A 25,498-nucleotide genomic window follows, 5' to 3' on the forward strand; every position below is an offset into this window, starting at 1 on the left:
GGAAAGACACCTCGGGGGAGACACCGGATGAAAAGCATACCGAGGTCCCCGAAGAAGTCTCGAAACCCATAGACGCGGAAAGGACTGGATCAACCAGGGAAGTAAACCTGCCGCCCAGTGAATAACAGAAGCTGCACGACCTAGGCCTAGGATTTCCAGGGCTCGGGGTGGACAGCGATGCGCAGGAAAGCGCCATGTCGGAGGGGGGGTGATACTACGATTGTGGAGAAGAGCTCCAAACAATAAAGGAACCAATGGCCCAGATAAACCTCCACAATGCGATTGCTGCATCTGCCGTAATTGCGAGGGCAAGTTTCAAGGAGAACATTGGAATAGTACTGGCTCAGGAGCCCTGGGTGTACCGGGGGCAGATTCACGGTCTGCGAGAAGGAAACATGCAAGTAATTAGGGACCAAAAGCTTGCGTAATTCTTAAATGTAATTTAAAATATATATGCCTTTCAAAGTTCCTGACCGGGGATCTTGTGGCTATCCAAATCTCATTGGAAGCCGGAAGCAGCACTCGAGAGGCAGTCGTGGCACCGGGATACTTTCCAGGAGGCAACATTCAGGTTGTTATCCGGATAGCTGAGTGGTTAGAGCGCAAGGCTATCGTACGGAAGATCACGGTTCAAATCTCACTGGTGGCAGTGGAATTTGTATCGTGATTTGACGTCGGATACCAGTCGACTCAGCTGTGAATGAGTACCTGAGTCAAATCAGGGTAATAATCTCGGGCGAGCGCAATGCTGACCACATTGCCTCCTAGTGTACCATTACGATCTTGAATGAAGTGCTCTAACACACTTCAAGGCCCTGATCCAACATGGATTGTTGCGCCAACGATTATTATTATTATTAACATCCAGGTTCTACCGGAACAAGTCGCGAATCTGGTAAAGTGTTATGAGGAGAGGGTGTTACCACTTTCCCTCGACTGCGATGCCAACGCCCATCACAAAGTCTGAGGAAGCAGGAACACCAATTCAAGAGGTGAATACCTTCTTGAATTTATTCTTAGCAATAAGTTAGCAATATATAACTTAGGGAACACTCTAACATTTGCGACAACTAGACATAACTCTAGGAAATACTCCAATGAACTAGTCAGCTGGTCAGCAATTTGAGGGTGTCGGATGAGCCCTCTATGTCTGATCACAGAATAATTAGATTCGGCATTAAGGGTAACTCCGGAAGAAGAAAAGAATAATAAGGAATCCCAGGAAAACGGATTAGAAATCCTATGCAAGGTGTCTGAGCGGCAACATGGCTCACATTCAAGGGGGCGTTGATATCAGTCCGGCTATGGCAGTTAAGTAATCAAGGCATACACCATGGTGGAGTAGGTACCTGGCCTGAATGAGAATAGAGGTACGAAAACTCTCAACCGGGCAAAACAAACCGGGGACTGGCCAAGATACAAAAAGAGAATGCGGAGAATCGAGTACACCTGCTTCTCAGAACTCATTTCCCGCCATTCAACATCCGGACACATTTGGCAAGGACTGTTGCCACGATTAGAATAACTTCTGTAGCCGTTGTACTCCGCAATGAGTGAGCTAATAATTTCTGATTTATGATCTTAATCTCGAGAATGACAACCGATATCGTCCCGTTTACTACACACATTACGGCTTCCGTTGTCGATTTGCAACTGCCCCCAACTATGAGGTCACTCCGACGTTGTGCCATTGTCTACAATCTTCTGTGAGATGTTACTGCTCAGCAACACAATACCGTTTACAACAAGACCAAGAAGACGATTTTAGACAGCAACAACTTACTTGTTTTAGTCAACCTGACTACCAATCTCAAAGACTTTCAACAACTCAGACTGGTCATTACCCGCTTCATCACTTTCACAAAGTGCCCAAGAGATTTAAGAGAGAATAAGGCAATGACTGGCCGACTTCTGTTACCCCCATAATGCAAGAAAACTTTCCACTACAATCCATGCTCCATCTATGTCGAGCAATATTTCCCGCCTTGTCTTTGCTGCGGACTTGGAAGTCTCATTAGATTTGGCTTCCAGGTTGGAGGCTTTGTTTCACCATATCCTACTGCAAATTTCGAAAACGCTTCTTTAATTATTGCGGGCACTATACATGAGGAAATCCATGCACTACTACCTCCCAAATCTCGGTGGTGCTGAGGTAATAGACCCTGAAAGATTTGGAGGGGCAGAATAGCGTACGTGATCCATGGAAACATATGATTTTTAGCTGGTCTCATCACACCTCTCTAAAAAGCTTTTACCAATTTATTTTCGTCCAACAGAGGTGCGCAAAGATAATCCTTACTAAAGTGCTAAAATGTGTTTTGCACCAGGACAGCGTTAACGAATTTCTCGAATACATATATTCTCATAACTGAGCCAGCTTCTGGGAGGAGTTGCCAAATCTCCCATCAGGCGCGTCCTGTCGAGCGGCAGATGCGTTAGGGGCATGGAGATGTGCGCATCAGAAAATTTGCGATCATGGCCATCCTCATGTTCAGTCTTGATGGGTAGAAGCAAGGGAAGATTTTTTATGGTGTAGGACTCTGCAAACGCAGCACGAGTGGCATTTTGGCATGGGCAAGCGAGCCAATATCTAGCTACAACAGTGCCTCAGTAGTAGGAAACTTGGCTACTGTGGCATCTCATGTTAGAAGAGAGATAATAGTGGCGTCAAAATGCGATCCACAGCGAATCTTTTTCGTAAGAGCTCGGATCATGGAAGGTCACCACCAAGAACAAGGTTACCCCTCGGCAAACGACATTCATTGCGGGCTAGGAAAGAATACAGATAGCCAGAAGGAAACAAACTTGAACTAAGTTTCTTGCACTAGGAGAATACATAAATGAACTCCGGGTTCATCAAGGAGAGGCGAAATATCCATTAAAACATCACCTGTTCCGGTACGTGGGATTAAGTTGTTCTAAGTTGTGAGACAATACAGGAGACAAATGCCTAAGTCATGTGGCAAAATATAAGTGACATCTCGGGGAAAAGGAGTAAGGACGATATTAATGAACCCTTTGGTGCCCAACAAACGGCCGAAAAGAGAAAACCACTCCACCGAAAAAAGTTAAGCCAGTGAAAATTCCGGGAAAGGTTGATAGTTCCTCTATTACGGCCTTAACATTGGCCAATTGGAAGAATCGGCAAATGGTGAATACGAGCACTGAACACTGGGTCGTGTGTGAGATTAGAACCCTAACCCATCGTATTACCATCGAATATAAAGACATCGATGAAATTACTACCAAGGATGACATAGTCACGGCAATGCGCTCTCAGTTCGAAATCGGGGAAGCAGCAATCTTAGAGACGGTATATTCGCGAAAAGGGTACGGCAGCACACAAACTGTGGCACTTGTCCTTCCTGCAGCAAGCGCAAAAAGCTTCTAGAAGCAGGAAAAATAAAAGTAGGTTGGGTTGTCTTTTGCATCCGGAAAAAGCGAGGATTACAAAAAGTTTCAAATGACTGGGTTTAGACACTTTGCCAAACATTGTAAAAATGAGGAAGATCATTCCAAGCTGTGCAGGAGATGCGAAGTGAAGGATATAGCGAAGGACTGGGATAAAACACCATAATGTATGTTCTGTAAAAAAAAGCAGAAAAAAGACGCTAGCCACATAGTTGGCAGTAATAAATGTCCGATGTTCAGGAGGGCCTTGAATACTACGAAATCAGCATGAAAGTAATACAGATAAACCTCAATCACTGTGAGGCGGTCCAGGATCCTCCGACACAAACTGTAGCAGACGAGAGCGGACGTGGTTCTAATCAGCGAACCATAGAAAATACCAGATAATAATGCGTGTATTCACGACAAGAGCAAACATGCCGTTATGTGGGCTTGCGGGGAGCAAGCGTTCCTAGGAATCAAAGAGCGATTAAAAGGTTTCGTCCTAAACTAAATTAAAATAAACGGCATCAACTTTTGTAGCTGCTATGCAAGACTTAGTTGGACAATAGAATAATTCCAGGCAATGGTAGACAATGTGGCGACAGACACTAGGGGTCCACAAGTATCGGCGGTGACTTCAACGCATGGTCAACAGGCGAAGGCTACTGGCAACGTTTGCGTCTTTGGAATTCGGAGTTGATTTCACGGTGAGACAAAGACATATCGTGCCTGTATGCCCGAAGAAGCCTCCAAAGTTCGAGGAGAAGATTGGACTTCTAGGAGTTGCTCTCCACATTCAAACAATTGAGGCATGATTTGCAGGAAGCCATCAAACAAAGCAGAAACAGAAGCTTTAAAAAGCTCTGCAACGAAGAAGAAGACACTGTTCCCGCAAAGATCAAACACAATCATCGAAACAATCGGTGCAGCTGGTTTAGAGACCATACTACGTATCACCGAAGATGAATCGTATCGTAATCGTATCAAAAAAATAAAGGACAGGAAAGCACCGCGACCTGATGGTATTCCCAATAAAGCAATAAAAACGGCCGCCCACGCGAAACCAAAGAGGTTTATACAAGCAATACAAAAATACCTCGACGTTGGGATACTCCCTAAAAAATGGAAACAGCAGCTTTTGATTTTGTTGCCAAAAGGAAACAAAGAACGTGACGATCCATCGTCATGTCGCCCAATATGCCTTAGAGATTCGATGGGGAAGATACTGGAGGGCTCTTTCCAATATGCAGTTTGGATTCAGGAAAAGTCGCTCCACCTTCGATGCAATAAAGATGATGGTAGACACCGCTGCTGCTGCCATAGAAGGTTAGAGATAGCGATGGAGGTCAAAATAGTACTGCGCAATGGTCACGTTGGACGTGAAGAATGCCTTCTACTCAGTAAACTAGTTGACCATCAAAACGTCCCCCATCCGAATGAACACTCCACGCTTCCTGAAAAACATAGTGCCTAACTACTTTATAGGCAGGAAGCTAAATTACGAGAGGGACAAAGGTACAAACTACTATCGTGTAGTAATTGGAGCTGGAGTCCCTCCGGGGTCGGTACTAGGTCCACTCTTGCAGAATATCATCTATGATATTCACATTCACAACACATTCACGAGATTGAGGGCACCAGCCAATGAAGCGATCTGGGAGATCAAGAGTCGGCTGGAAACTGCCGGACTAGTGTCCGCAGATCACAAAACAGAAGCTGTATTGATAACAAGCCGGAAAACCATGGAATACTTAAAAATTCCAGTTGAAAGCTAGACTATAAGAAGCAAGGAACCGATGAAATACTTGGGTGCTCGACAATGGGCTCAAATTCAAAGCGCATGTAGAGTACCCCGAAAAAAAAGGCAGCACTGTTTCAGGCACCCTCGCGAATGCTTCCAAATATTGGCGAACCCAAATAAGTCAGTAGAGTGTTGATATCAGCTCACTCTTGCTCTATGCCGCTCCTGTATGGGCTGCAACATTGAGGACTAAAGAAATCAGGAGAAGCCTATTGTGTTCGTACAAATTATATGCTCTAAGAGTGATTTGCGGCTTTGGAACGATATCAGACGACGTGGACTGTTGCCGGTAGACATCTTGGCTGAAGAGATGTCACGAATCTTCATCGGGAGAACGACAACCCAAAAGGCTGTCCAATTGATCAAAAACAAGGAAAGGGTACCATCAATGGTCAGATGGCAGACCTAATGGGATAGCTCAACAAAAGACTTGTTAGCATGCCCAGCCTGGCCAGGCGAAGAAGAAAACGCAGAGCATGCAATATTCTGTTGCAGTCGTTTCACGACGTGGAGCACCAGTATTCCGAGCGTGCATCTTCAGGTAAAGCGCATGCTTCAGTCCGAAGACAAATCATCATCATCAACGGCGCAACAACCGGTATCCGATCTAGGCCTGCCTTAATAAGGAACTCCAGACACCCCGGTTTTCCGCCGAGGTCCACCAATTCGATATCCGTAAAAGCTGTCTGGGGTCCTGGCCTACGCCATCGCTCCACCTTACGCAGGGTCTGCCTCGTCTTCTTTTTCTACCATAGATATTGCCCTTATAGACTTTCCGGGTGGGATCATCCTCATCCATACGGATTAAGTGACCCGCCCACCGTAACCTATTGAGCCGGATTTTATCTACAACCGGACGGTCATGGTATCGCTCATAGATTTCGTCATTGTGTAGGCTACGGAATCGTCCATCCTCATTTAGGGGGCCAAAAATTCTTCGGAGGATTCTTCTCTCGAACGCGGTCAAGAGTTCGCAATTTTTCTTGCTAAGAACCCAAGTTTCCGAGGAATACATGAAGACTGGCAAGATCATAGTCTTGTACAGTAGGAGCTTTAACCCTATGGTGAGACATTTCGAGCGGAACAGTTTTTGTAAGCTGAAATAGTTCCGCGGGACGAGCGGTTGAAGAATGTACGGGTGTGATTTAGTACGTGATGTCTTTGAAAGGTCTACATTCTCACTTGGCCAAAAAAGGCCGAGAACCAGGAACATGTTTTGTTTCGTTGTTCAAAATTCCTATAAGGGAAAAAGAAGGTCGAACGACGCCTTCGTTATCAAACACTATAATCTCGCAGAAGAAACGCTGAGGTCGGAAGCAAATTGGAACACGGGAGCCCCAACAATATCTGCGATACAAGAAAACCTGCAGGAAGTGGATCGAGCTTGGTAATCGTACTGGTGTACACCAGATCTCTCCTGGAAAACTAATACTTCGGGGTCATCCTGCAGGCTTATGGGCGGAAAAATGAGGACGGTTCTAGTGAGTGACCAACTCCATCCGTAAGAAAACATGAAAAGAACATACCCTGGGTTTTTGCTAGTCATCAATAATTGCTTGTTCGTCGGAGAGCAGATGACCAAAGCGTACTTTCAGACTCTCTTAAAGTAAGGCTTGGAGAGGCTTATACGCTATACACGTAGTAGGGTTGACTTCGGCATTAGTGTGGGAAAAGGTCAACTGTACATATTACCTACCCCAGTGTGAGGCATTTGGCGCTCGCAGCAATATTATTATGTCAACCCTCTCATCGTTTGCAGAACATAAACTTGAGAGACTGCCGCACTCCTTCGCAGTGGGTCTATACTCCCATACCTTCTGCATTGAACGGACTGACCAATACCTTATTGCATGTTTTCGTAAAGTGCCCATAGGGATAAAATTCCGGCCCAGGGTAAATGCTGACCTTTTTATATTTAAAACAAAAAAATACAATTTCGTTGGAGTCTCCATTCTGGGTCCCCGGGAAAACTCAGAACCAGAGGAATCACTCCCTTTCTCCTTACTCTTTGTTTCTAAGAGTTTTCCCAACATTAAACTATTATCTTTTGACCATAATCAAAAATTTACAAATCCTCAAATCCTTATATCCTCAATAATAAACCACGCATGAACGAAAAACACTTCCAATATTTATCAATATCCTTAAAGTGATAGCCAATCAAAAACTTCAAGGTGTCAAAAATACATTATCAAACACATAAAACTTTTGTAACATTTTCACAACTTTTCGATCATCTTTTCCGTTATTGGAAATGAAGTGAAATATTCTTCGTGTGCTCATAAAATATTTCCAAAGTGAACAAAGGGAGGACCAGGACGAATTCCTCTGAGCTTTTGCATAAAATGTATCCAAAGATGCTATTTTTTGAGAATATTTCACCCCAGAGTGCTTTGATATGGAAAGTTGAGGATTCAATAAGGACAGTAAGGACGTCTCCCAGGTGAGGTTCGAAGTAGTAACAATTTTTCATTTCTATAAGTCACATTAATGTTTATTACCAATTTCTAGGAGCAAAAAGGACGCTTACAAGGATTGGTCTTCCTGATTTACATACAAAGAACTTTTATCCTGGATCTGCATGAATGCATTTGAATGCATAATCGCATTGCATATCTTAAGTCCTGTGCTGAAGTAGAATAAGATTGCGTGATAACTCCGAAGGAAAACGACCGTAGTAAATTTCCTTGCTCCTTTTAAGCCAGCGAGTGCTATTCGTGTAGCACGTATTCTAGTTACTTTGTGGCATTAATAATGAGTTTCACTATTAACCGTCCAATTGGCCTCACACTGGTGGAACTATGCAAGTACAGCAAGACAAATCGACATAACTACCCTAGTATCACTGGTTGTACATCTTCGCATTTATAGGGTCTTCGTCACGTTCGTCCGGTCTGACATTTATCAAAATTAAAACTAATTACGGCCATTTTTCTTTACGAAAATGTTTCTATACATTTCTGTGCATGCGTTCACCGCAACCGCACAATATACTTTCGTAATATTCGCATCTTTTCAATTCCGTACAGCATCCCAGGCCAAGTCCTTTGTCCTTGAATGATATTAATTTGTTTTTGTATCTTGTGTTCTGTATCTTTGCTTTGCTTTCTTTAAATGTCACTCCAAGTTTCATTAAAAGGATGCTTGAAGGGGATAGCAGAGACTCTTATTAGACGAAATTCATATTTATGTTGGCTGACTTGGAGCAATGAAGATTGTCTTCAGCAAGATTCAGATGAAAGTCCTTGAGGATATTCAATTGTCCACAGAATACTAGGCATTGCTGGGGCATTTATGTGCACGTTTTGCTTATGGGAAGAGTTCTTGTTATGGATGATAACAATATGGAGGAACCTTGAACTGTAGCCCCAGAAAATACATACGTTTATGATTTACATATGAGCAGATGTTTATTATTTTTATTATGCCTGCAATGGTGCCTGCTTGGAATGAAGGTCAGGGGTTGCTCGTTCCTTTATGGTGCCGTAAAAATCTGCATTGAATTTATATACATTCATGTGAGTCAGAATGCATAGTCCTGCAATAGCGACCCCCGAAGAGCTAATTTCCATGATGGCTACAGACGACGGTGCATAAGGTGATTAATATAATTACCCCAGTGGTTTCGAATTAAATTCTTTCGTCTTCCAAGGAATTTACTTCATCACTGCCAGTGACGATTCCAACCCCTATTGGAGAAGCAAAAAACACGAGAACTACGGTTTGAGTGGTCAACGTGTGAGCGGGAATGTGGAGACGAACTACATCTCCCATTAAACTCCGTAAAATTGACTACCGTACATTGGTACAATGCGAACTGGAATTAAAAACGGTGGTGGAAAACCTCAACACAATCGTCATTGACGCATATGAGGCCAGCTGTCCGGCCAAGACAGTCCAGTCATGAAGGAATGTACCATGGTGGAGCAAGAACCTAGCCAAAATGAGAACAGAGGTACGAAAACTCTTTAACCGGGCAAAACAAACCGGGGACTGGCAAAGGTACAAAAATGCACTAACTGCGTATAGCAACGCGATCGGGGAAGCAAAACGGAACCGCTTCAGGGAATTCTGTGAAGGGATCAAATCACAAAAGCAACCAGGCTTTACAAGGCTGTAGCCAAAGACGGGGCAATATCCTCTGTCTGTTTGAATAAGGAAGTTGTGACATTTATCGAGAATGAGGAGGACAGGGTACACCTGCTTCTCAGAACTCATTTCCCGGAGTCCTACCCCTCGGTGGCAGGCGACAACAATCTGCCTGACACCCCAACAACAAATAAAAGAGGAAGGAAGGAGAGCTGGAAACTAGCAAAAGAAGTATGCTCAGAAGCTAGGCTAAGATGGGCAGTGGGAGCTTTTAAACCAATGAAACCTCCCGGAGTAGATGGCATTTTCCCAGCACTTATCCAGAGAGGCCTAGAAATTATCTTAGAGTCTCTTCTGAGAGTGGTAAGGGGGAGCATAGCACTGGGTTACATACCAAGGGCATGGAGACGGGCACAAGTGGTCTTTATTCCGAAAACGGGTAAAAAGGATCCTTTTCACCCTAAATCTTTTAGACCAATCTGCCTAACATCGTTCGTACTCAAAACAGTGGAGAAGGTCATCATCATCATCATCAACGGCGCAACAACCGGTATCCGGTTTAGGCCTGCCTTAATAAGGAACTCCAGACATCCCGGTTTCGCGCCGAGGTCCACCAATTCGATATCCCTAAAAGCTGTCTGGCGTCCTGACCTACGCCATCGCTCCATCTTAGGCAGGGTCTGCCTCGTCTTCTTTTTCTACCATAGATATTGCCCTTATAGACTTTCCGGGTAGGATCATCCTCATCCATACGGATTAAGTGACCCGCCCACCGTAACCTATTGAGCCGGATTTTATCCACAACCGGACGGTCATGATATCGCTTATAGATTTCGTCATTGTGTAGGCTACGGAGAAGGTCATAGACAACTATATTAGAACTAACGTTCTAAAGCGTAATCCCCTACATCACTGTCAACACGCTTACCGGACAGGACGGTCAACTGAAACTGCTCTGTATCAGCTGACAGAGGTACTACGGGACGCCATAGAAACAAAAGAAATTACACTGTGCGCGTTTTTGGATAGCGAAGGAGCATTCGACAACACATCGCACACAGAGATACAGGATGCTCTGAGCCGCAAAGGAGTGGGAAACACCCTGGCACTCTGGATGGGCAAAATGCTAGAAAGCAGACAAATAGAGGTACAAACAGGTACAAATTCTATTATCATGAACACCACTCAAGGCTGTCCACAGGGTGGAGTACTATCGCCGCTGATGTGGAGTATGGTAGTGGATGAACTCCTGGACGTGTTAGCAAATACTGGAATACAAGTCCAGGGCTACGCGGACGACATTGTTTTACTTTGTAGGGGCAAATATGAAGATACCCTATGTGATAGAATCCAAACTGGGGTAAGGGTTACTAGTGCCTGGTGCAGGAAGGTGGGATTGCGGATCAACCCAACCAAAACCTCCAAAGTACCATTCATTAGGAGGCGTAAGCTGGATCACCTGAGAGCCATAACATTACATGATATGGAGGTGAAACGAGAAACAGATGTCAAATATTTGGGAATTACGCTAGACCAAAAATTACTCTGTCGGAAAGCCACGAGGGCTCTGATGACTTGTAGGTCCATAGCAGGACAAAAATGGGTTTGCAGCCCGAAGATACTACTTTGGATATATACTGCAATAGTAAAGCCAATGATTACCTATGGAGCGGTAATCTGGGCAGAAAGAACCCAACTCAGCACACAAGCCAGGGAATTACATAAGCTCCAAAGACTGGCTTGCGTGTGTATCAGTGGGGCAATGAGGACATGCCCAACGGCATCCCTGGAGGTCCTTCTGGGATTAACCCCTCTCCATCTGCACATACAGATGCAGGCAAGGAGATCAATATTCAGGATGGCCGGTAGTATGAATGAGGCGAGGAGCTGCCTAAATCGAAGAAAGATTGATATCCTTTCTAGGCGGTATCCCGAATTACTGATACCGAGGATGACAACGAGGTTTCACTTCGATAAGAAGTTTGAAACACGTTGGAGTAACAAGGCAAACTGGGAGAGCGTGGCTGCGATATACGGCTTAAACTAGCAACTGATTACTTGGTACACTGACGGATCCCTCACAGCAGAGGGAGCGGGTGCCGGTGTCGTTGGTCCAAGGAAAATGTAGTTTGATCCAATGGGCAGGTACACTAGCATATTCCAGGGGGAAATATACGCCATAGACAAATGTGTCTCCTTTAATCTTCAAAGGAACTAAAGTGGGCAGAACATAGCTATTCTCACCGATAGCGAAGCAGCAATCAAGGCACTCAGGTCCAACCAGGTGAACTCTAAACTGGTATGGGAATGCCTTGAGAGACTAAATACACTCGGCTCGTCCAACAAGGTCTGGATACTTTGGGTTTCAGGCCATGCTGGGTTGGAAGGCAACGAGGCAGCAGACGAACTAGCCAAGAAGGGAGCAGGGACGCCTTTACAGGGGCCAGAACCCTTCTGTGGAATCGGAAACGGTTTCATGGCTATGAACCTAAGAAACGAAGAGAAACGGTTGAGGGAACTATATTGGGCGGGCCTACCAGGGATGGAACAGTCCAGGGTACTTATTGGGGTATACGAACCTATGCGCACAAAGGACAAAGGATTGCTTAAACCTCACCAAAAAGAACCTCCGAATCATAGTGGGAATTCTCACTGGTCATTGTCAGCTGAACTATCACCTAGGGAAGCTAGGGATATTTACGGGCACTGCCTGCAGGTTTTGTGAGGAGGAGGACGAAACCTCTATACTCCTCTATACTCCTGGGACAATGAACGGTACTTGTGCAAAGTAGGTCGAGACATCTGGGAGAACACTTAATACCAGATGCAAAGCTGAAACATCTGGAAGTGAGGAACAGGCCTGCTTGAGATACAATGATCAATAGGTACACTATAACCAGTAAAAGGGGCACAATAGTTCTTCAAGGACGCAGTGCGACTTTGCCTTAACAGAATAATAATAATAATAATTGAACTCCGCCGAAGCCGGTCCCAAGCCCGGTTGTGAAAGGAGGAGGGATGGATAGCTTCAGTCTGAATGGCTGTACGCCACCACAGCGTCTCAGGGGGTAGGTGAGGAAAGTGCAGGAACTTTGCAGACTTGCAGATTACTCACTAAGGAAGCTATCTCAACACCTGGCAGCTAGGGATAAAATGCACCACCAAAAATGAGAAGAAGGAGAAATTTAAGGTCCAGTACGGATAACCGGCGGGAGTCGTCTCACTTGGTGACTGGGTCGGGCTCTCGTAATGGACAGCACGGCGTCGAAACCGCTAGTCGTGGGGCGGTTCGACGTCTAGGCGCCACGATGACCAGGCGCACAGCTCCGCCTGCTGCAGCTGTTTCGCCACAATCTGTGGCGACCACTTCAGCAGGTTCGCGTAGGAAGCGGATGAAATGGACTGAAGAAATGAACCTCTTCATCATCCGCTCCTACTACGAAATAACGGCGAGGGCGGGTACAACATCTTACCGCCCCTTGTTGCACCAGAGATTCGTCGAGCGTTTCCCGCAATTCGCGCACGTGACTGTGCAGCGAGTCGCAGACCAGTACCGCTTTATTACTCGCAGCGACACAATCCCGGCCACCATCAGGGAACGTGTTCGACTTGAAGTCATCGGGGAAACTGGTGACCGAGAGTCGATGGGGGCAGAGGCGGCGGCATCAACAACATCACGCCGCACTGCAGGCAACAGGTTCAGTACTCGCCGAAGCACTCTTCTCCACCGTCCAGCTGAGGTTTCCGCTGAGGTTCGGGACGAATTCCAAAGAGCGTGTATAGAATTCTCGGATATGGATCCTTTGCATAGACCAGGCATTCCCAGGCTCTATGCATCTCTAGCAACTCCGGGAATTCTATCTCAAATCAATGATGAGATTGCATCTCGACTGTGTGCTGATATGTCGCTGCTGCAACTACAATCACTTGTGTATTGTGGTGCAGTTGCGGCTATCAGATTGCACGGTCAGAAGATTCGCTTTCGTGTTATTGGTTTGAGTGACAAAAGAGATCCACCATGGAAAATTCGTCTGGAACGTCGGCGGGACTCACTAAGGCAGGACATTGCTAGACTGATTCAGATCAGCACTGGCAATGCCAGCCGACGGGTGAGAAACAAAGTGCAGAGGTTTTACCGGAACTATGCCATCCCCTGTGAGACACCCGTTGTTGAAATTCTGGACACACTAAAACAGAAACTTTCTGTCATATGCAGTCGGTTACGGCGGTATGGCGAAAGTTATTCCAGACGTGTCCAGAATGCAACATACGCGAGGAACCAGCGGAGCTTTTTCAGATCTCTCAACGAATCCCAACAGAGCGCCCAGACAATACAGTTCTCGGTGACGGAAGCGAAAGAGTATTGGGGTGGACTTTGGGGGTTACCTGCCCAGCATGCTGAGCATACTGAGTAGATCACCGCCGAAGGCCATGTCAATACACCTGGCATGAATTTCGCGGATGTTACCGAAGAGGAAGTTCGACGAGCCATAAACAGCTCGAAGAACTGAAGGGGCCCAGCTCTGGATCGGGTGCAGAATTTCTGGTATAAGAAATTTACCAGCGTACACAGTCGGTTGGCACGCAGTATAAATGAGGTCATGAGTCGGCCGGAGGAATTTCCACCTTTCCTCACTGCGGGGATTACCTACCTTATCCCTAAGAAGGACACGGTGCAGGACCCCGCAGACACAAGACCGATCACTTGCTTACCAACCCTCTACAAATTCATCACGTCCATTATTAGTGGAAGGATCAATGCGCACCTCGAGACCAACAACATTCTGTCCGAGGAGCAGAAGGGCTGCCGAGTTGGGTCAAGGGGTTGCAAGGAGCAACTCATTATCGACTCGGTAGTTGTAGGACAAGCAACTAGAGACCAAAGAAACCTCTTCAGTTGCTATATCGATTATGCCAAGGCTTTTGATAGCGTTCCGCATACCTGGCTAATCGACATCCTACATTTGTATCGCATTGATCCGAAACTAATAAAGTTTTTGGCGACAGTCATGGAAGGGTGGCATACCACCTTATCAGTCCGTACATCTGAGAGTGCTAATACCTCAGAGCCCATCCGTATACGGAGGGGCATCTTCCAGGGGGATTCATTGAGTCCTCTTTGGTTTTGTATGGCACTGAACCCCCTTTCATGGCTACTGAATGATGCTAGAGGGCATGGTTTTGCAATAAAATATGGCCTACGTGCTAAGTGCGAACTGACACACTTGATGTACCTAGATGACATCAAGCTGTATGCTGGTACTGACAACCATCTTAGAAGTCTGTTGAGAATAATAGACATGTTCAGCCGTGATATTCGGATGGAGTTTGGATTAGACAAATGTCGAATCCAAGCCATCCGCAAAGGTCATCACGAGCCGCATGCCGGACATAGCATTGGTGACCTCCACATCAAAGCTATGACCGAGACAGACTTCTACAAGTACCTAGGAATTCTGCAAGGAACCCATGCTCGAGTTGGTGATCTGAAGGAAGCTCTGCTGTCCGAATTCCTGCGACGTGTAAAGCTGGTGCTGAAATCGCATCTCTCGGGGAAGAATAAAATAAGCGCGTTGAATGTATTCGCTATCCCTTCACTGGCTTATGCATTCGGAATATTGCCGTGGACGAAGACCGACCTGGAAAACATCCAGCGGCGGGTACGGACAACTATGTCCAAATTCCGAATGCATCACCCAAAGTCTGCCGTGGAGCGGATGAACCTGCCTCGTGACATCGGAGGTAGGGGCGTGGTTGACGTGGCGGCACAACATCATCGCCAAGTCGACTCGCTGCGCGCTTATTTTTACAGCAAAGAGCAGGCGAGTCCCTTGCATGCGGCTGTCTGTAAGGCAGACTGTGGACTGACTCCACTTAACTTGAAGGATCGATCTTTCAATCCTCTGAGTGGGGTGAAGTCGGACCAAGACCGGATCGAGGAATGGAAGTCGAAGGCAATGCTAGGTAAACACGTGAATTGTCTTTGGCAGCCATTTGTCGATTTGCATCTGTCGAACAGATGGCTGTGTGCTGGGGAGCTCTTTGCTGAGACGGAGGGGTTCATGTGTGCCATTCAGGATGGCGTGGTCGCCACCCGAGCTTATAAAAAGCTCATCATGAAAGAACGGGTGGAGAACGACCAGTGCAGAATGTGTGGTTCGGCGTTAGAGACGTTGGACCATCTCATTTCTGGCTGTACTGTTATGGCACCGGTGCAGTACATCACCAGGCATAATGCTGTATGTAAGGTTATCCATCAAAACCTTGCATACAAGCATGGGCTGATCACGGGGACATGTCCGGTTTACCGATACGAGCCGCAAGCAGTACTTGATAGTTCTGCTTACAGCATGTATTGGGACCGGCAAGTTCTGACTGATCGCCATACCGCACACAACAAGCCTGACGTACTGTTAGTTGACAAGACAGGTCGCTCCGCGTATATTATTGATGTTGCTATCCCCCATAATAGCAACATTGAACGGAATACGTGGAGAAGAAGGTGAACTATGAGCCATTGGCTCGGGAAATCAAAGAAATTTGGCGTCTCGAGCGGGTGGTTGTAGTTCCCATAATATTGTCAGCTACAGGTATTGTGCCTAAATCCCTGACGGCTTCCCTTGATGTCCTGGGACTTTCGCACAGTCTGGTTCAAACCATGCAGAAGTACACCATTCTGCATACGTGCTCGATGTTGCGGGGAGTACTGGACGGATTCTCCCACTGACCTACCCCCGGCCACCACCACCAGTGCCCCTTTAGTTTTTAAGTAGGCACTTAGTGCTAGTATTAGGTAAAATCCGGCATCTGCCGAGATTGTGATAACTCGGAAATAATAATTGGTACAATTTGTTAAATTCAAAACCCCACAATCCCACCACATTTCTCCTCAGAAATTACATTAACGTGGTGGGGTGGCCTGTAATAGCTCAGACTAAGGGTTCGTACTATCCTACTAGTAGGATGTCACAAACTTGTTAGAGCACTTCATTCAAGACCGCAAAGGTACACTACAGAACAGGCAATGTGGTCAGCATTGCGCTCGCCCGAGATTATTACCCTGATTTGGTTCAGGTACTCATTCACAGCTGAGTCGACTGGTATCCAACGTCAAATCACGATACAAATTCCACTGCCACCAGTGAGATTTGAACCGCGACCTTCCGTATGACAGCCTAGTGCTCTAACCACTGAGCTATCCGGACACGGGGTCAGCAATAATACGCGCAAGAAAAAGTAAGACCCAACTTATCTGTAGTGGGCGGCGATTCAGTGTACCAGGAAGCGATGAAATCAGCAAGACCAGGATATCTTCCCTGAAAATGATTAATGAATATTGAACGCTATTGAGACTGTAGTTACCACTTAACAGTTACTTTTAGGCCATGGTGGCTACCTTAAGTACTTAAACAGGCTTAACACGAGGGCACGTTGGGCACCAGTCTGTCCAACTCGCCTAGACCAAAAAGAAGATGCAGATCGTGCAATATTTTCATATTCTTTTGTAGATGCTTCGCAACATAGAGAATTAACAATCCGAGAAAGCGATTTTCTGGTGGGTCACATGCTTCAGTCGGAGGACGGATGACAGGAAGTAGATTAACGGGATTAACGAAATTAACCTCAACTGGAAAATTTGAGACTCGACTGTCATAATTAAGGGGAAGATCCTTTATCGAAGTTTTTCCTGTTTCAAATCTTCAAGAGACTTTTGGGATTCCCATCCTTCCTTGGCATATTTGGACCATGAAAATAGATGATATCTCTCATTATACACAAAGAATGAGTTACTTCTCATGGTAGAATTGAAGGATATAATAAGTAAAAATCAAAAGGGGAGAGGCGCGAGAATTCACTTTTCTTTGTCTGGAATCCGAAAACAAGATGAGAATGCACCATAGGGCATTCCAGCTTCTGTTATCCTCCCAAATCCCTTCAAAGAAAGAAAGAAAATGATGAAAAAATCATTACTAAACCCGCTCTAATGCAGCCTTCACAGTTTGAAGTTCGCAAGTTGTTAACTTCCGAACTCGAAGTATTGGAGGCAGCTCGATTTCCAACCGAATACTCATCACCAACCTTCCTTACGACAACGAAGGAAAGACGTCTCTCGAATCATCATGAGGATCGAAATGTACTCTTCTATGTACTCGCATGACATCAAAAGCGAGAAAGGGCAGTATATAGGGCGAAGCTGGTTATAGCACCTCGGTACCGTCTTTCTAATACGCGCTCTAACCTAATACGCATTCTCTCTGCTTCGTCCACTCAACACAGAAGTAAAGAAGCAGTTTTTACATTTCTTGCTTGAATTCAGAACTGACAGGTACTATGAGCCACATTGCAGTTCCCTGTTTCCAACCAATTAACTGTAGACTAGCCTCTTCCGCCCCACAAGACGGAGAGGATCATTAATCCCCCACCGAAAATTAAAAAAAAAAGATTGTCATGGCAAGGAGAGCCAGGGACTACATTTTGGAGACTAAAAGCTTGCAAGACCTGGAACCTGACACATAATCTAAACAAACGTCACATAAAAGCCCCTGGACGGATCTCGAAGGAAACCTGGGAAACTTCTCTGCAAATTCATTTCTGTTGGGACGAATGTGCTTGTCGCTTATATGTAGATTTGTGTTTTTTTTTTTGCTTTGGTTGCGCCGACGATAAATTTTGAAAGTCAAGATCCGGGTCAGCAAAAATGAGAATTCGCGAGATCGAAACCGGCTGATGTGGTTGGCAGCTGATCGACTGGATGCAGCAGCAAAAAAAGATCGTTTTTCTCTTTCAAGAAAAGAAGACCGATTTTAATTTTTGGAAAGTAAGATGGTCTTAGAGTTTCTGAATAAGTGGTCTCTGTAGCAGATTTTAATAAACGAATTCGTGAAACATCAGAGAAAAAGGAGATCAAGCTAGTGACGTTATTCGCCATCTCCTCCAGGAATTGGATGGGAATTCTACTTCTGCGGCTTGAAAGAAAGAATTACTCGGAAAGTCGAAGGATCGCGATTCGTACAGTGGGAGTAGAAAGGAGGATTCTAGCGTGGCGGTTTGCATTGTGGAGTTTTCATCGGGAGATTTCAGTATAATGTACGATCAGCTCAGGTGAAAAGTAGTGAATCATACAGCGAAGGCTGAAAAGTGTTGATGTTTTAGAGACTTGGCGCCGTAAGCTCTTCATAAAATGATGTCGTTCGCTGCATGCTGCATGTGTTCCAACCTTTTCAACTAATTTCGTGTCAGCAAGTATTATCGTTTCTGAAAAGAGTAGTGCGCAAGACAGACTGAGAGACAGAGTCACAAATCGTTGAAAATATACAGAAAGGAACGTCGGATTTCATCCAAGAAACGAGTAAATTAAAGAATGCCACAAAGTCTATTTTAAAGCCACGAAACCCGTACAAAGTAGCACGAACAGACATAAGTTTGAAGAGCTTCACCGCTAATATAAAAGGACGAAGAAGAACTGGGCACTTTCAGAGGTTATGCAACTCCGATTCTGATGGACTAAGAAATCAGTCAAAGGTTAACGATAACAGCCGATCATCAACTCAACAATATGGGGCGAAATATTCTTAGCTTTCTTTTCCTACAAACTCCAAGTGTGACAAAGCTACGAACTGTTCAGGCTAAATCCCGATGAAAGTTCTGACATAACCCGAGAAGATGTTCTAGACGCTATGTAGAAAATTAGCGAAAATAAGGCCCCAGGTTTAGACAGCATCTCGAATAAAGGTTTGCTAACAGTTACGGCGTGCATAAAAGAAGGGGTAATCCCCACTAGAACAAAAACTAGTGCTTGTTCCTGATCCAAATTACCCTCTGGGCTTTTCTTCGTTCTATAGGAAGTCTGCTGGTCTATTAAACGCTATCGGCAAGCTATTCAAATGGGTCCTTTACGTATTAGGCTTATGCCGTTCACAGAAACTGAGGATGGTCTCTCAGTTAGGCATGTACTGTCAATTCGTTCAATACTGTAATGGAGACGCACTACAGAAATAATAATAATCGTTGGCCCAACAATTCATATTGGACCAGGGCCTTGAACTGTGTGTGAGCACTTCATGGAAGACCGTAACGGTACACTACGGTTCACTGTAGGAGGCAATGTGGTCAGCATTGCGCTCGCTCGAGATCATTACCCTGATTTGACTCAGGTACCCATTCGGACCTGAGTCGACTGGTATCCGACATTTCGTTACGATAACTAATCCCTCTGCCTCCAGTGAGATTTGAACCACCACCTTCCGTTATGATGAGCCATCCGGACACAGAAATAATGGAAACCAATAAATCCTTTACGGAATATACCAAAATCAGTGAAAATCTAGCCAAAGTAGGGACTCCCCAATATCTGGTACGTGTCGGTATATATTTCCTCCTGGAAAAGTTATTGCGGTATAATTCAAAAGACGGACCTAAGAAGTGAAGGACAACCTATGGGATTTCACTAGGATTCGTTCTCCGTTCTCTCTTACCGATAATAATGTTCGACGGCATTTTGACGTTATGGTTCCCCAAATGGATGACCGTTATTATCTCTACAGATCCCATCGGAGCGGTTATAGTATCCCGGCACTTCAAGGAGGCCTTCTGAAACAAGGACAATCTAGGAAATCAGAATTTGTTTGCTGCACTCCAGTATCTAGGAGTCATGATTGACGAGCGACTAAACTTCAAGCCATACCATGAGAGCTCAGCAGCAACCGCTTCTGGAATGGAATGTTGCCGAATATAGGTTGGTCTATGCAAAACCTTTAGTTCCTTACCTCTAAACTTGTTAGCTCGATTTTGCTTTATACAGCCCTTTTCTGTGCATTGAAGAGAAAGAATTTGGAGTTCCATAGTGGTTATGCGATGCGGACATCATGTGCCTACCTTACCACATCCGGTGAGTCAGTATCTCTGATGGCAAACATGAAAGAGATAAGTAAAGTTTAATTGAAGTTATTCAATTATGCTAAATCCTACCTGGTCTCTCTTAGTGGCAGGTCCCGCAACAGGCCGACCAAGAAAATGCATACAATGTCGTTAGAAACAAGATGATCGGATCGAGGAAAAAGCCTCGGAAAAATGCTAAGACGACTACCTCAGTCGACGCGGCAGGACAGGCCCCGGTCCTGTCAAGAAATGAGCAGGGGTTCTTGACGTATGGAAGGCGTCAGGACGTAAGTAAGTTAGTCCGAACAAAACAAGCACGTGTTTGCACGCTAAATGTTGGCACCCTAACTGGAAAGACCGAGGAACTCTCAAGAGCCCTTCGGAAAAGGCGCATTGATATCTGCACTCTGCAAAAAACCCGATGGTCTGGTGCCAAAAGCTGCGACATAGAACGCGAACGCGGTAAAAATGGCTATGAACTTCTCTATTTTAGTAGCCTACATACTCAATACGATGTTGGTATTACCATCTCAGAGGGTCTCCGTGATTGATGATCAGCTGATGAAGCCAACCGTTATATCAGCTGATCAGCTGATATTGACTTCTTCACCGCGTAGGTACCACTCACATGTCGACCTCATGCCGAGAAAGATGCCTGCTGGCAATTTCTCGATGAAAGGACTTGTCCCGTGCCTGCTGAAGACTATATTATCATTGCCGGCGACCTTGATGGTCATGTGGGTGAAAAGGCAGACTGTAACAGAAAAGAGAAAGGGGTTTGTAGCACACAATGAGGGTGGCGAGCGTATAATCGATTTTGAGGACATCCATGACGTTGTACTTATCAATACATGGTTCATTAGACGACTGTCTCATCTTCCTACATCTTATAGTGGGAACAGTAAAACGCATGTCAACTATATTCTCATAAGACGCCAACATTTTACCACGGTCACTGATTGCAAAGCTGTTCCTATGAGGCCATCGCACCTCAGTGTCGAACGTTGATTGCCGTGCTGCGAATTAAGCCACCGCTAAAACAACGAGAGGAACCCACTAGCTCGCCGTGCATTAAACGGTGGCGATTTCGTGAGAAGTTAGAAGAAATTATCTCACTTACATGATTATCAACCATTACGAATGTGGAAGAATCGTGATATGATCCACAAAGCGGCCTCTACAACCCTCTGGGTGACCAAACCAGGTAAACAGTACATCAACCGAGATCCTTGGCTTTGGAATGACGATGTTGAAATGAAGGGTCTGTGAAAAGAAACGCCTCTACCACAAATTTCTCGCCGATAAAATGCTCGCCAATTGGCAAATTTATAAAAATGCCAACCGTGAAGCAAAGAAAGCGGTCGCTGTCACGCGAGCGAACCATTACAAAAATCTTTACGATAAACTGGACACTTGGGATGGCGAGAGAGATCTGTATTGGCTTGCTAAAAGCCGCACTGACTTGATATCGAAAACTTCCGTTGCGTTAATGACAAGAACGGTACTTTGCTTACCAACCGTCGAGCCGCGAATGATAGATAGCGAGAATATTTCGAGCAGATTTCAACTGAAGAATTTGCTCATCCTCCACTTCCACAATCATTGCCGGCATTTTGAGTAGTTCCGCCTGTCAGCGCAACTCGCTGTGGCAGTCATGGCGGGGCTCTGATTTTTGTCTCCAAATCAATCCGTGTCCGAAGAGGACCGTGAGATTATGCCTACACGGCAGTTACTCACGTTAAACCCCCAGGACCTTCGAGTCAACGCAACTGAAATCGAGGAAACAATATAACGAATGAAATCGGAGAAAGCAACAAGATCTGACGACATCGCATCTGGAAAGCGAAGAGCACCCAAAATTGTGCCTCAATCAATTCTATAATTGGATTATTCAGGAAAGTAGAACGCCATCTGACTAGCAAGAAACAACCACAGTTCCAATATGGAAAAGGAAAGGTAGTCCAGCACAATGTTCAAATCACGGTCCGATCCGGTTACTCTCCCGTACCATGAAGATTTTTGAACGCATTTTTGACAACCGTATTCGCAAAATCGTTCAAATAACCGTGAATCAAGCCGGATTTGACAATACACGCTGCGCAACTACTCATGTTGAAACACCGTGGGAAGCATCACCCTCTTTACACTGCATTTCTGGATACGGAGAAATCGTTTGACCGTACGCCGCACGAACTCATCTGGTATGCTCTACGACAACACTTAGTGCCAGAAGAACTCGTGCGCTGGGTTCAATTGCTCTACCACGATCCGAAAAGTAAAGTTCGGAGTGTGACGGGCGTATCAAAACCGCTTCGTGTTTCTGTTGGTGTTCATCAAGGAAGCGCCCTCTCTCCACTTCCCGTCGTGCTTGTTATGGACACTGTCACATGGAATGTCCAACGTCCAGCGCCCTATACACTGCTTTATGCAGATGATGTTTTCCTAGCATCTGATAGCAAAACTGATCTCGAGCAACTTGTCCAAAAATGGAATGATCGCCTCATGCAACACGGTCTCAGATTAAATCTAAACAAAACTGAATTTTTGACGACCGGTCCCCATGAAACAGGCACAATCACTGTCAGAACTGAGCGATTTAAATACCTCGGGCCAATGCTATCAGCCAATGGAGAACTGCGTAATGAAATTGCTTCACGCATTAACGCAACCTGGATGAAGTGGCGTTCCACAACTGGTGTTCTTTGCGATCGACTTATCAATGAACGTCTCAAATCTAAAATTTACCGCAAAGTCGTCCGTCCTGTCGCTCTCTATGGTTCTAAGTGTTGGCAGACTATAAAAGACAATGAACGGCGTCTTGCAGTAATGGAGACGAAGATGTTGCGTTGGACTAGTGGCGTGACTCGTTCTGATTATATCCGAAATTAGGATATCCAAAAAACTGCGAGAGAGGCGTCTTCAATGGTAATTTGCGCCATCACTTGCCAAGATTGGTCTGAACATCGAAGTCGATGGTAAACGACCAAAAAACTGGCCGAAACAACGATGGGTTGATACGCTGAATGGAGATTTAAAAGCCTCGCGATTGCATCCAGATCAGGCATTTAATAGAGCCAAATGGCGAAATCGATCACTACGAACCGACGCCGCAGTTAATATCTGATCCTGCTCCGCGAGGTAATACTATAACGGTAGTCTCACGAGATAAGTAAAAGATAAGAAGCTGGTTTTAGTGAATAAAAACCTCATCTAATTGTATGGCAGGAGCCAACTGTAGGTTTTAAACCTTTCCACCTTCCAACGATTTATAACAGAAAGACAAACAGAAGGACCGACAGACAGACAGTAAACCGACTTTAATAAAATTTTGCATCCACAAAATATCCAACAGAGAAAAGGTCTTCCATTCAGCCATAAGCAACGAGCCTCAGTTCCATTCTTGGTTAATTAAAAGACTAAGAACCGTTGTATCAAAGGCAACCAAGTTTATCTAAACCGAAGAAATTCCTTCTTCTATTCACGAAACAATTGATTAAGAGGTCCAGAATCTTCTCCTGAAGTGAATAACGTACAGCTTCAACCGACCAAAATAACGAATCGAAGGTTGCAAGACGACAATCTCAATTTCTCTGAAAATCCTAAAAAGGATATGGGCCTTAAAACCCGTGTTCACAACAAAAAACATGGATTCGGGTACCATGCTACCTCAAGAATTCAAAGCCAATAAATAAGTAATGCCTTCGATAACCAAGGATTCTAATACATAAGCAAAAGGAGCAACAAAGCAATGAAACGGACACGTTGATATCCAAGGCCAATTTTCAATAATCTCTCCACGCGCTACCCCAAAATCCTAAAAATTAGATACAGAATATTGAACAAGAAAGCCAACCAATCCAAGAATAATTTGTCTAATTCCTTCAAATTCCGATTGTTTGCCAACTGACTATACACCAAAAACCAATTTCCAGGAATCCTGTCATTTCCGGAATCTGCCAGGAACCATCGAACCTGAACAGTACCCAGACGAAAGGTAGCCCGGGCGCTACGAAGGGAGCTATAAAATACTGTGGGTGTCAGGTAAGAAGGACAGAGACCATAAGATGCCTGCCAAGGCATAAGGCGTTCATCAATGGTCCCCCCCCCCTTCTGCACCCCAAACCTGCCAAACACGAACTTACCTTGAAACGCTGCCTCCACCGTCAGTTCAGATTCCAGGCATTCGGCAACAATTGCCGATATCGTTAGGTAAATTAATCCATTGAGCCACATTTTCTTGGGACGATTCGTATCCGATTTTATATCGATTCTAGGACGTCCACAGACACTCGCGGATTGCGGCACAGCCACAATGTTATCGTTAGAGACGGTCGCCGACACAATGCCACAACATATCCTTTAACTATTGCCAAGCTTTTTACCTCGGCTTGCCGTGCCTCACACTGCCTTTTTCCCGTGCGCCTCGCCTTGCCGCCACCTTTCCGCGCTCAGGTGGGCCTAAGAAAGGTGTTTGCAATTTTTTTTTCTACCTTTGAGGAGCCAGCACAGACCACGGCCACAACCACAAATACAACACACACTTCCGACGTTTTTTTATGACCGCCTTTTGGGGAGATCAAAAACCGATAAAATGCTCCATTATTTGTTAAATTCCAACGCGCTCGGGATATTTGCGGGGGTTTTCAATGTAAGGAATGTCCCGCCAGAAAGCACAGAGACCGCAGGATCCTGGCAGAAGCGTAAAGGGTTCAGACTTAATTACTGAAGATTTCAAACCGATTTGTCAAAAAATCCCGATCCCTCTCACTGCGTCCTCCCCAGGCTCAACATTCTATGCAGGACATCTGATAATTCCAATGACTCACTAGTCGCAGGAGAAAGGTTAACAACACATCAAAGACTTCACTTCATTCAAGTCGCCGATGGCGAATGTATTCAAAGGAAACTTTCCTCGCCCACTATCCCGTGATGTTATTTTTCCGCGCTACCAAACTCAGAATAAATCGCTCCACCATTGGGAGCCACAATCCGCTAAGAAAACACCAGAAAACAAACAAACTGAAATTAAATTTTCCCCAAATCGCAAAGCAATTTTCCGCACAGGACCTCGCAACCGCTTGCAAATTATATGATTCCCCAACAGTCCGAATACAACTGGTCGTAGTACGGACGATCCGGACGCGAGTAAGCCAGAGCCAAGGGATACGACTGTCTCCTTACGTTCTTTCGCTACCCCCTTGAAAATCCTTTGGATTCCTTTCACCATAACCGTACGACGAGGCGCAAGGAAGCTAGCTATCAGGCCCAGGATAAAAGCAATGCCTTTCACGCTATCGCGGCGAATTCACGTAATTTTCCTGTTCGTTGATGACATCG

General features: G+C 45.3%; 1 protein-coding gene across 1 annotated transcript in view; it reads right to left on the reverse strand.

The window, feature by feature from the left end:
- The window catches only part of LOC119646408 (pikachurin), a 590,540-nt gene extending 565,042 nt beyond the window's left edge, over nt 1-25,498 (reverse strand). Inside the window, exon 1 of the mRNA XM_038046853.1 lies at nt 24,304-25,498. Within this exon, the coding sequence (XP_037902781.1) occupies nt 24,304-24,394 (91 nt within the window). The 5' untranslated portion in view covers nt 24,395-25,498. The remainder of the gene's footprint in view (nt 1-24,303) is intronic.

The sequence above is a fragment of the Hermetia illucens genome, chromosome 1, assembly GCF_905115235.1.
Source record: "Hermetia illucens chromosome 1, iHerIll2.2.curated.20191125, whole genome shotgun sequence".
In the NCBI taxonomy this organism is placed as follows: Eukaryota; Metazoa; Arthropoda; class Insecta; order Diptera; family Stratiomyidae; genus Hermetia; species Hermetia illucens.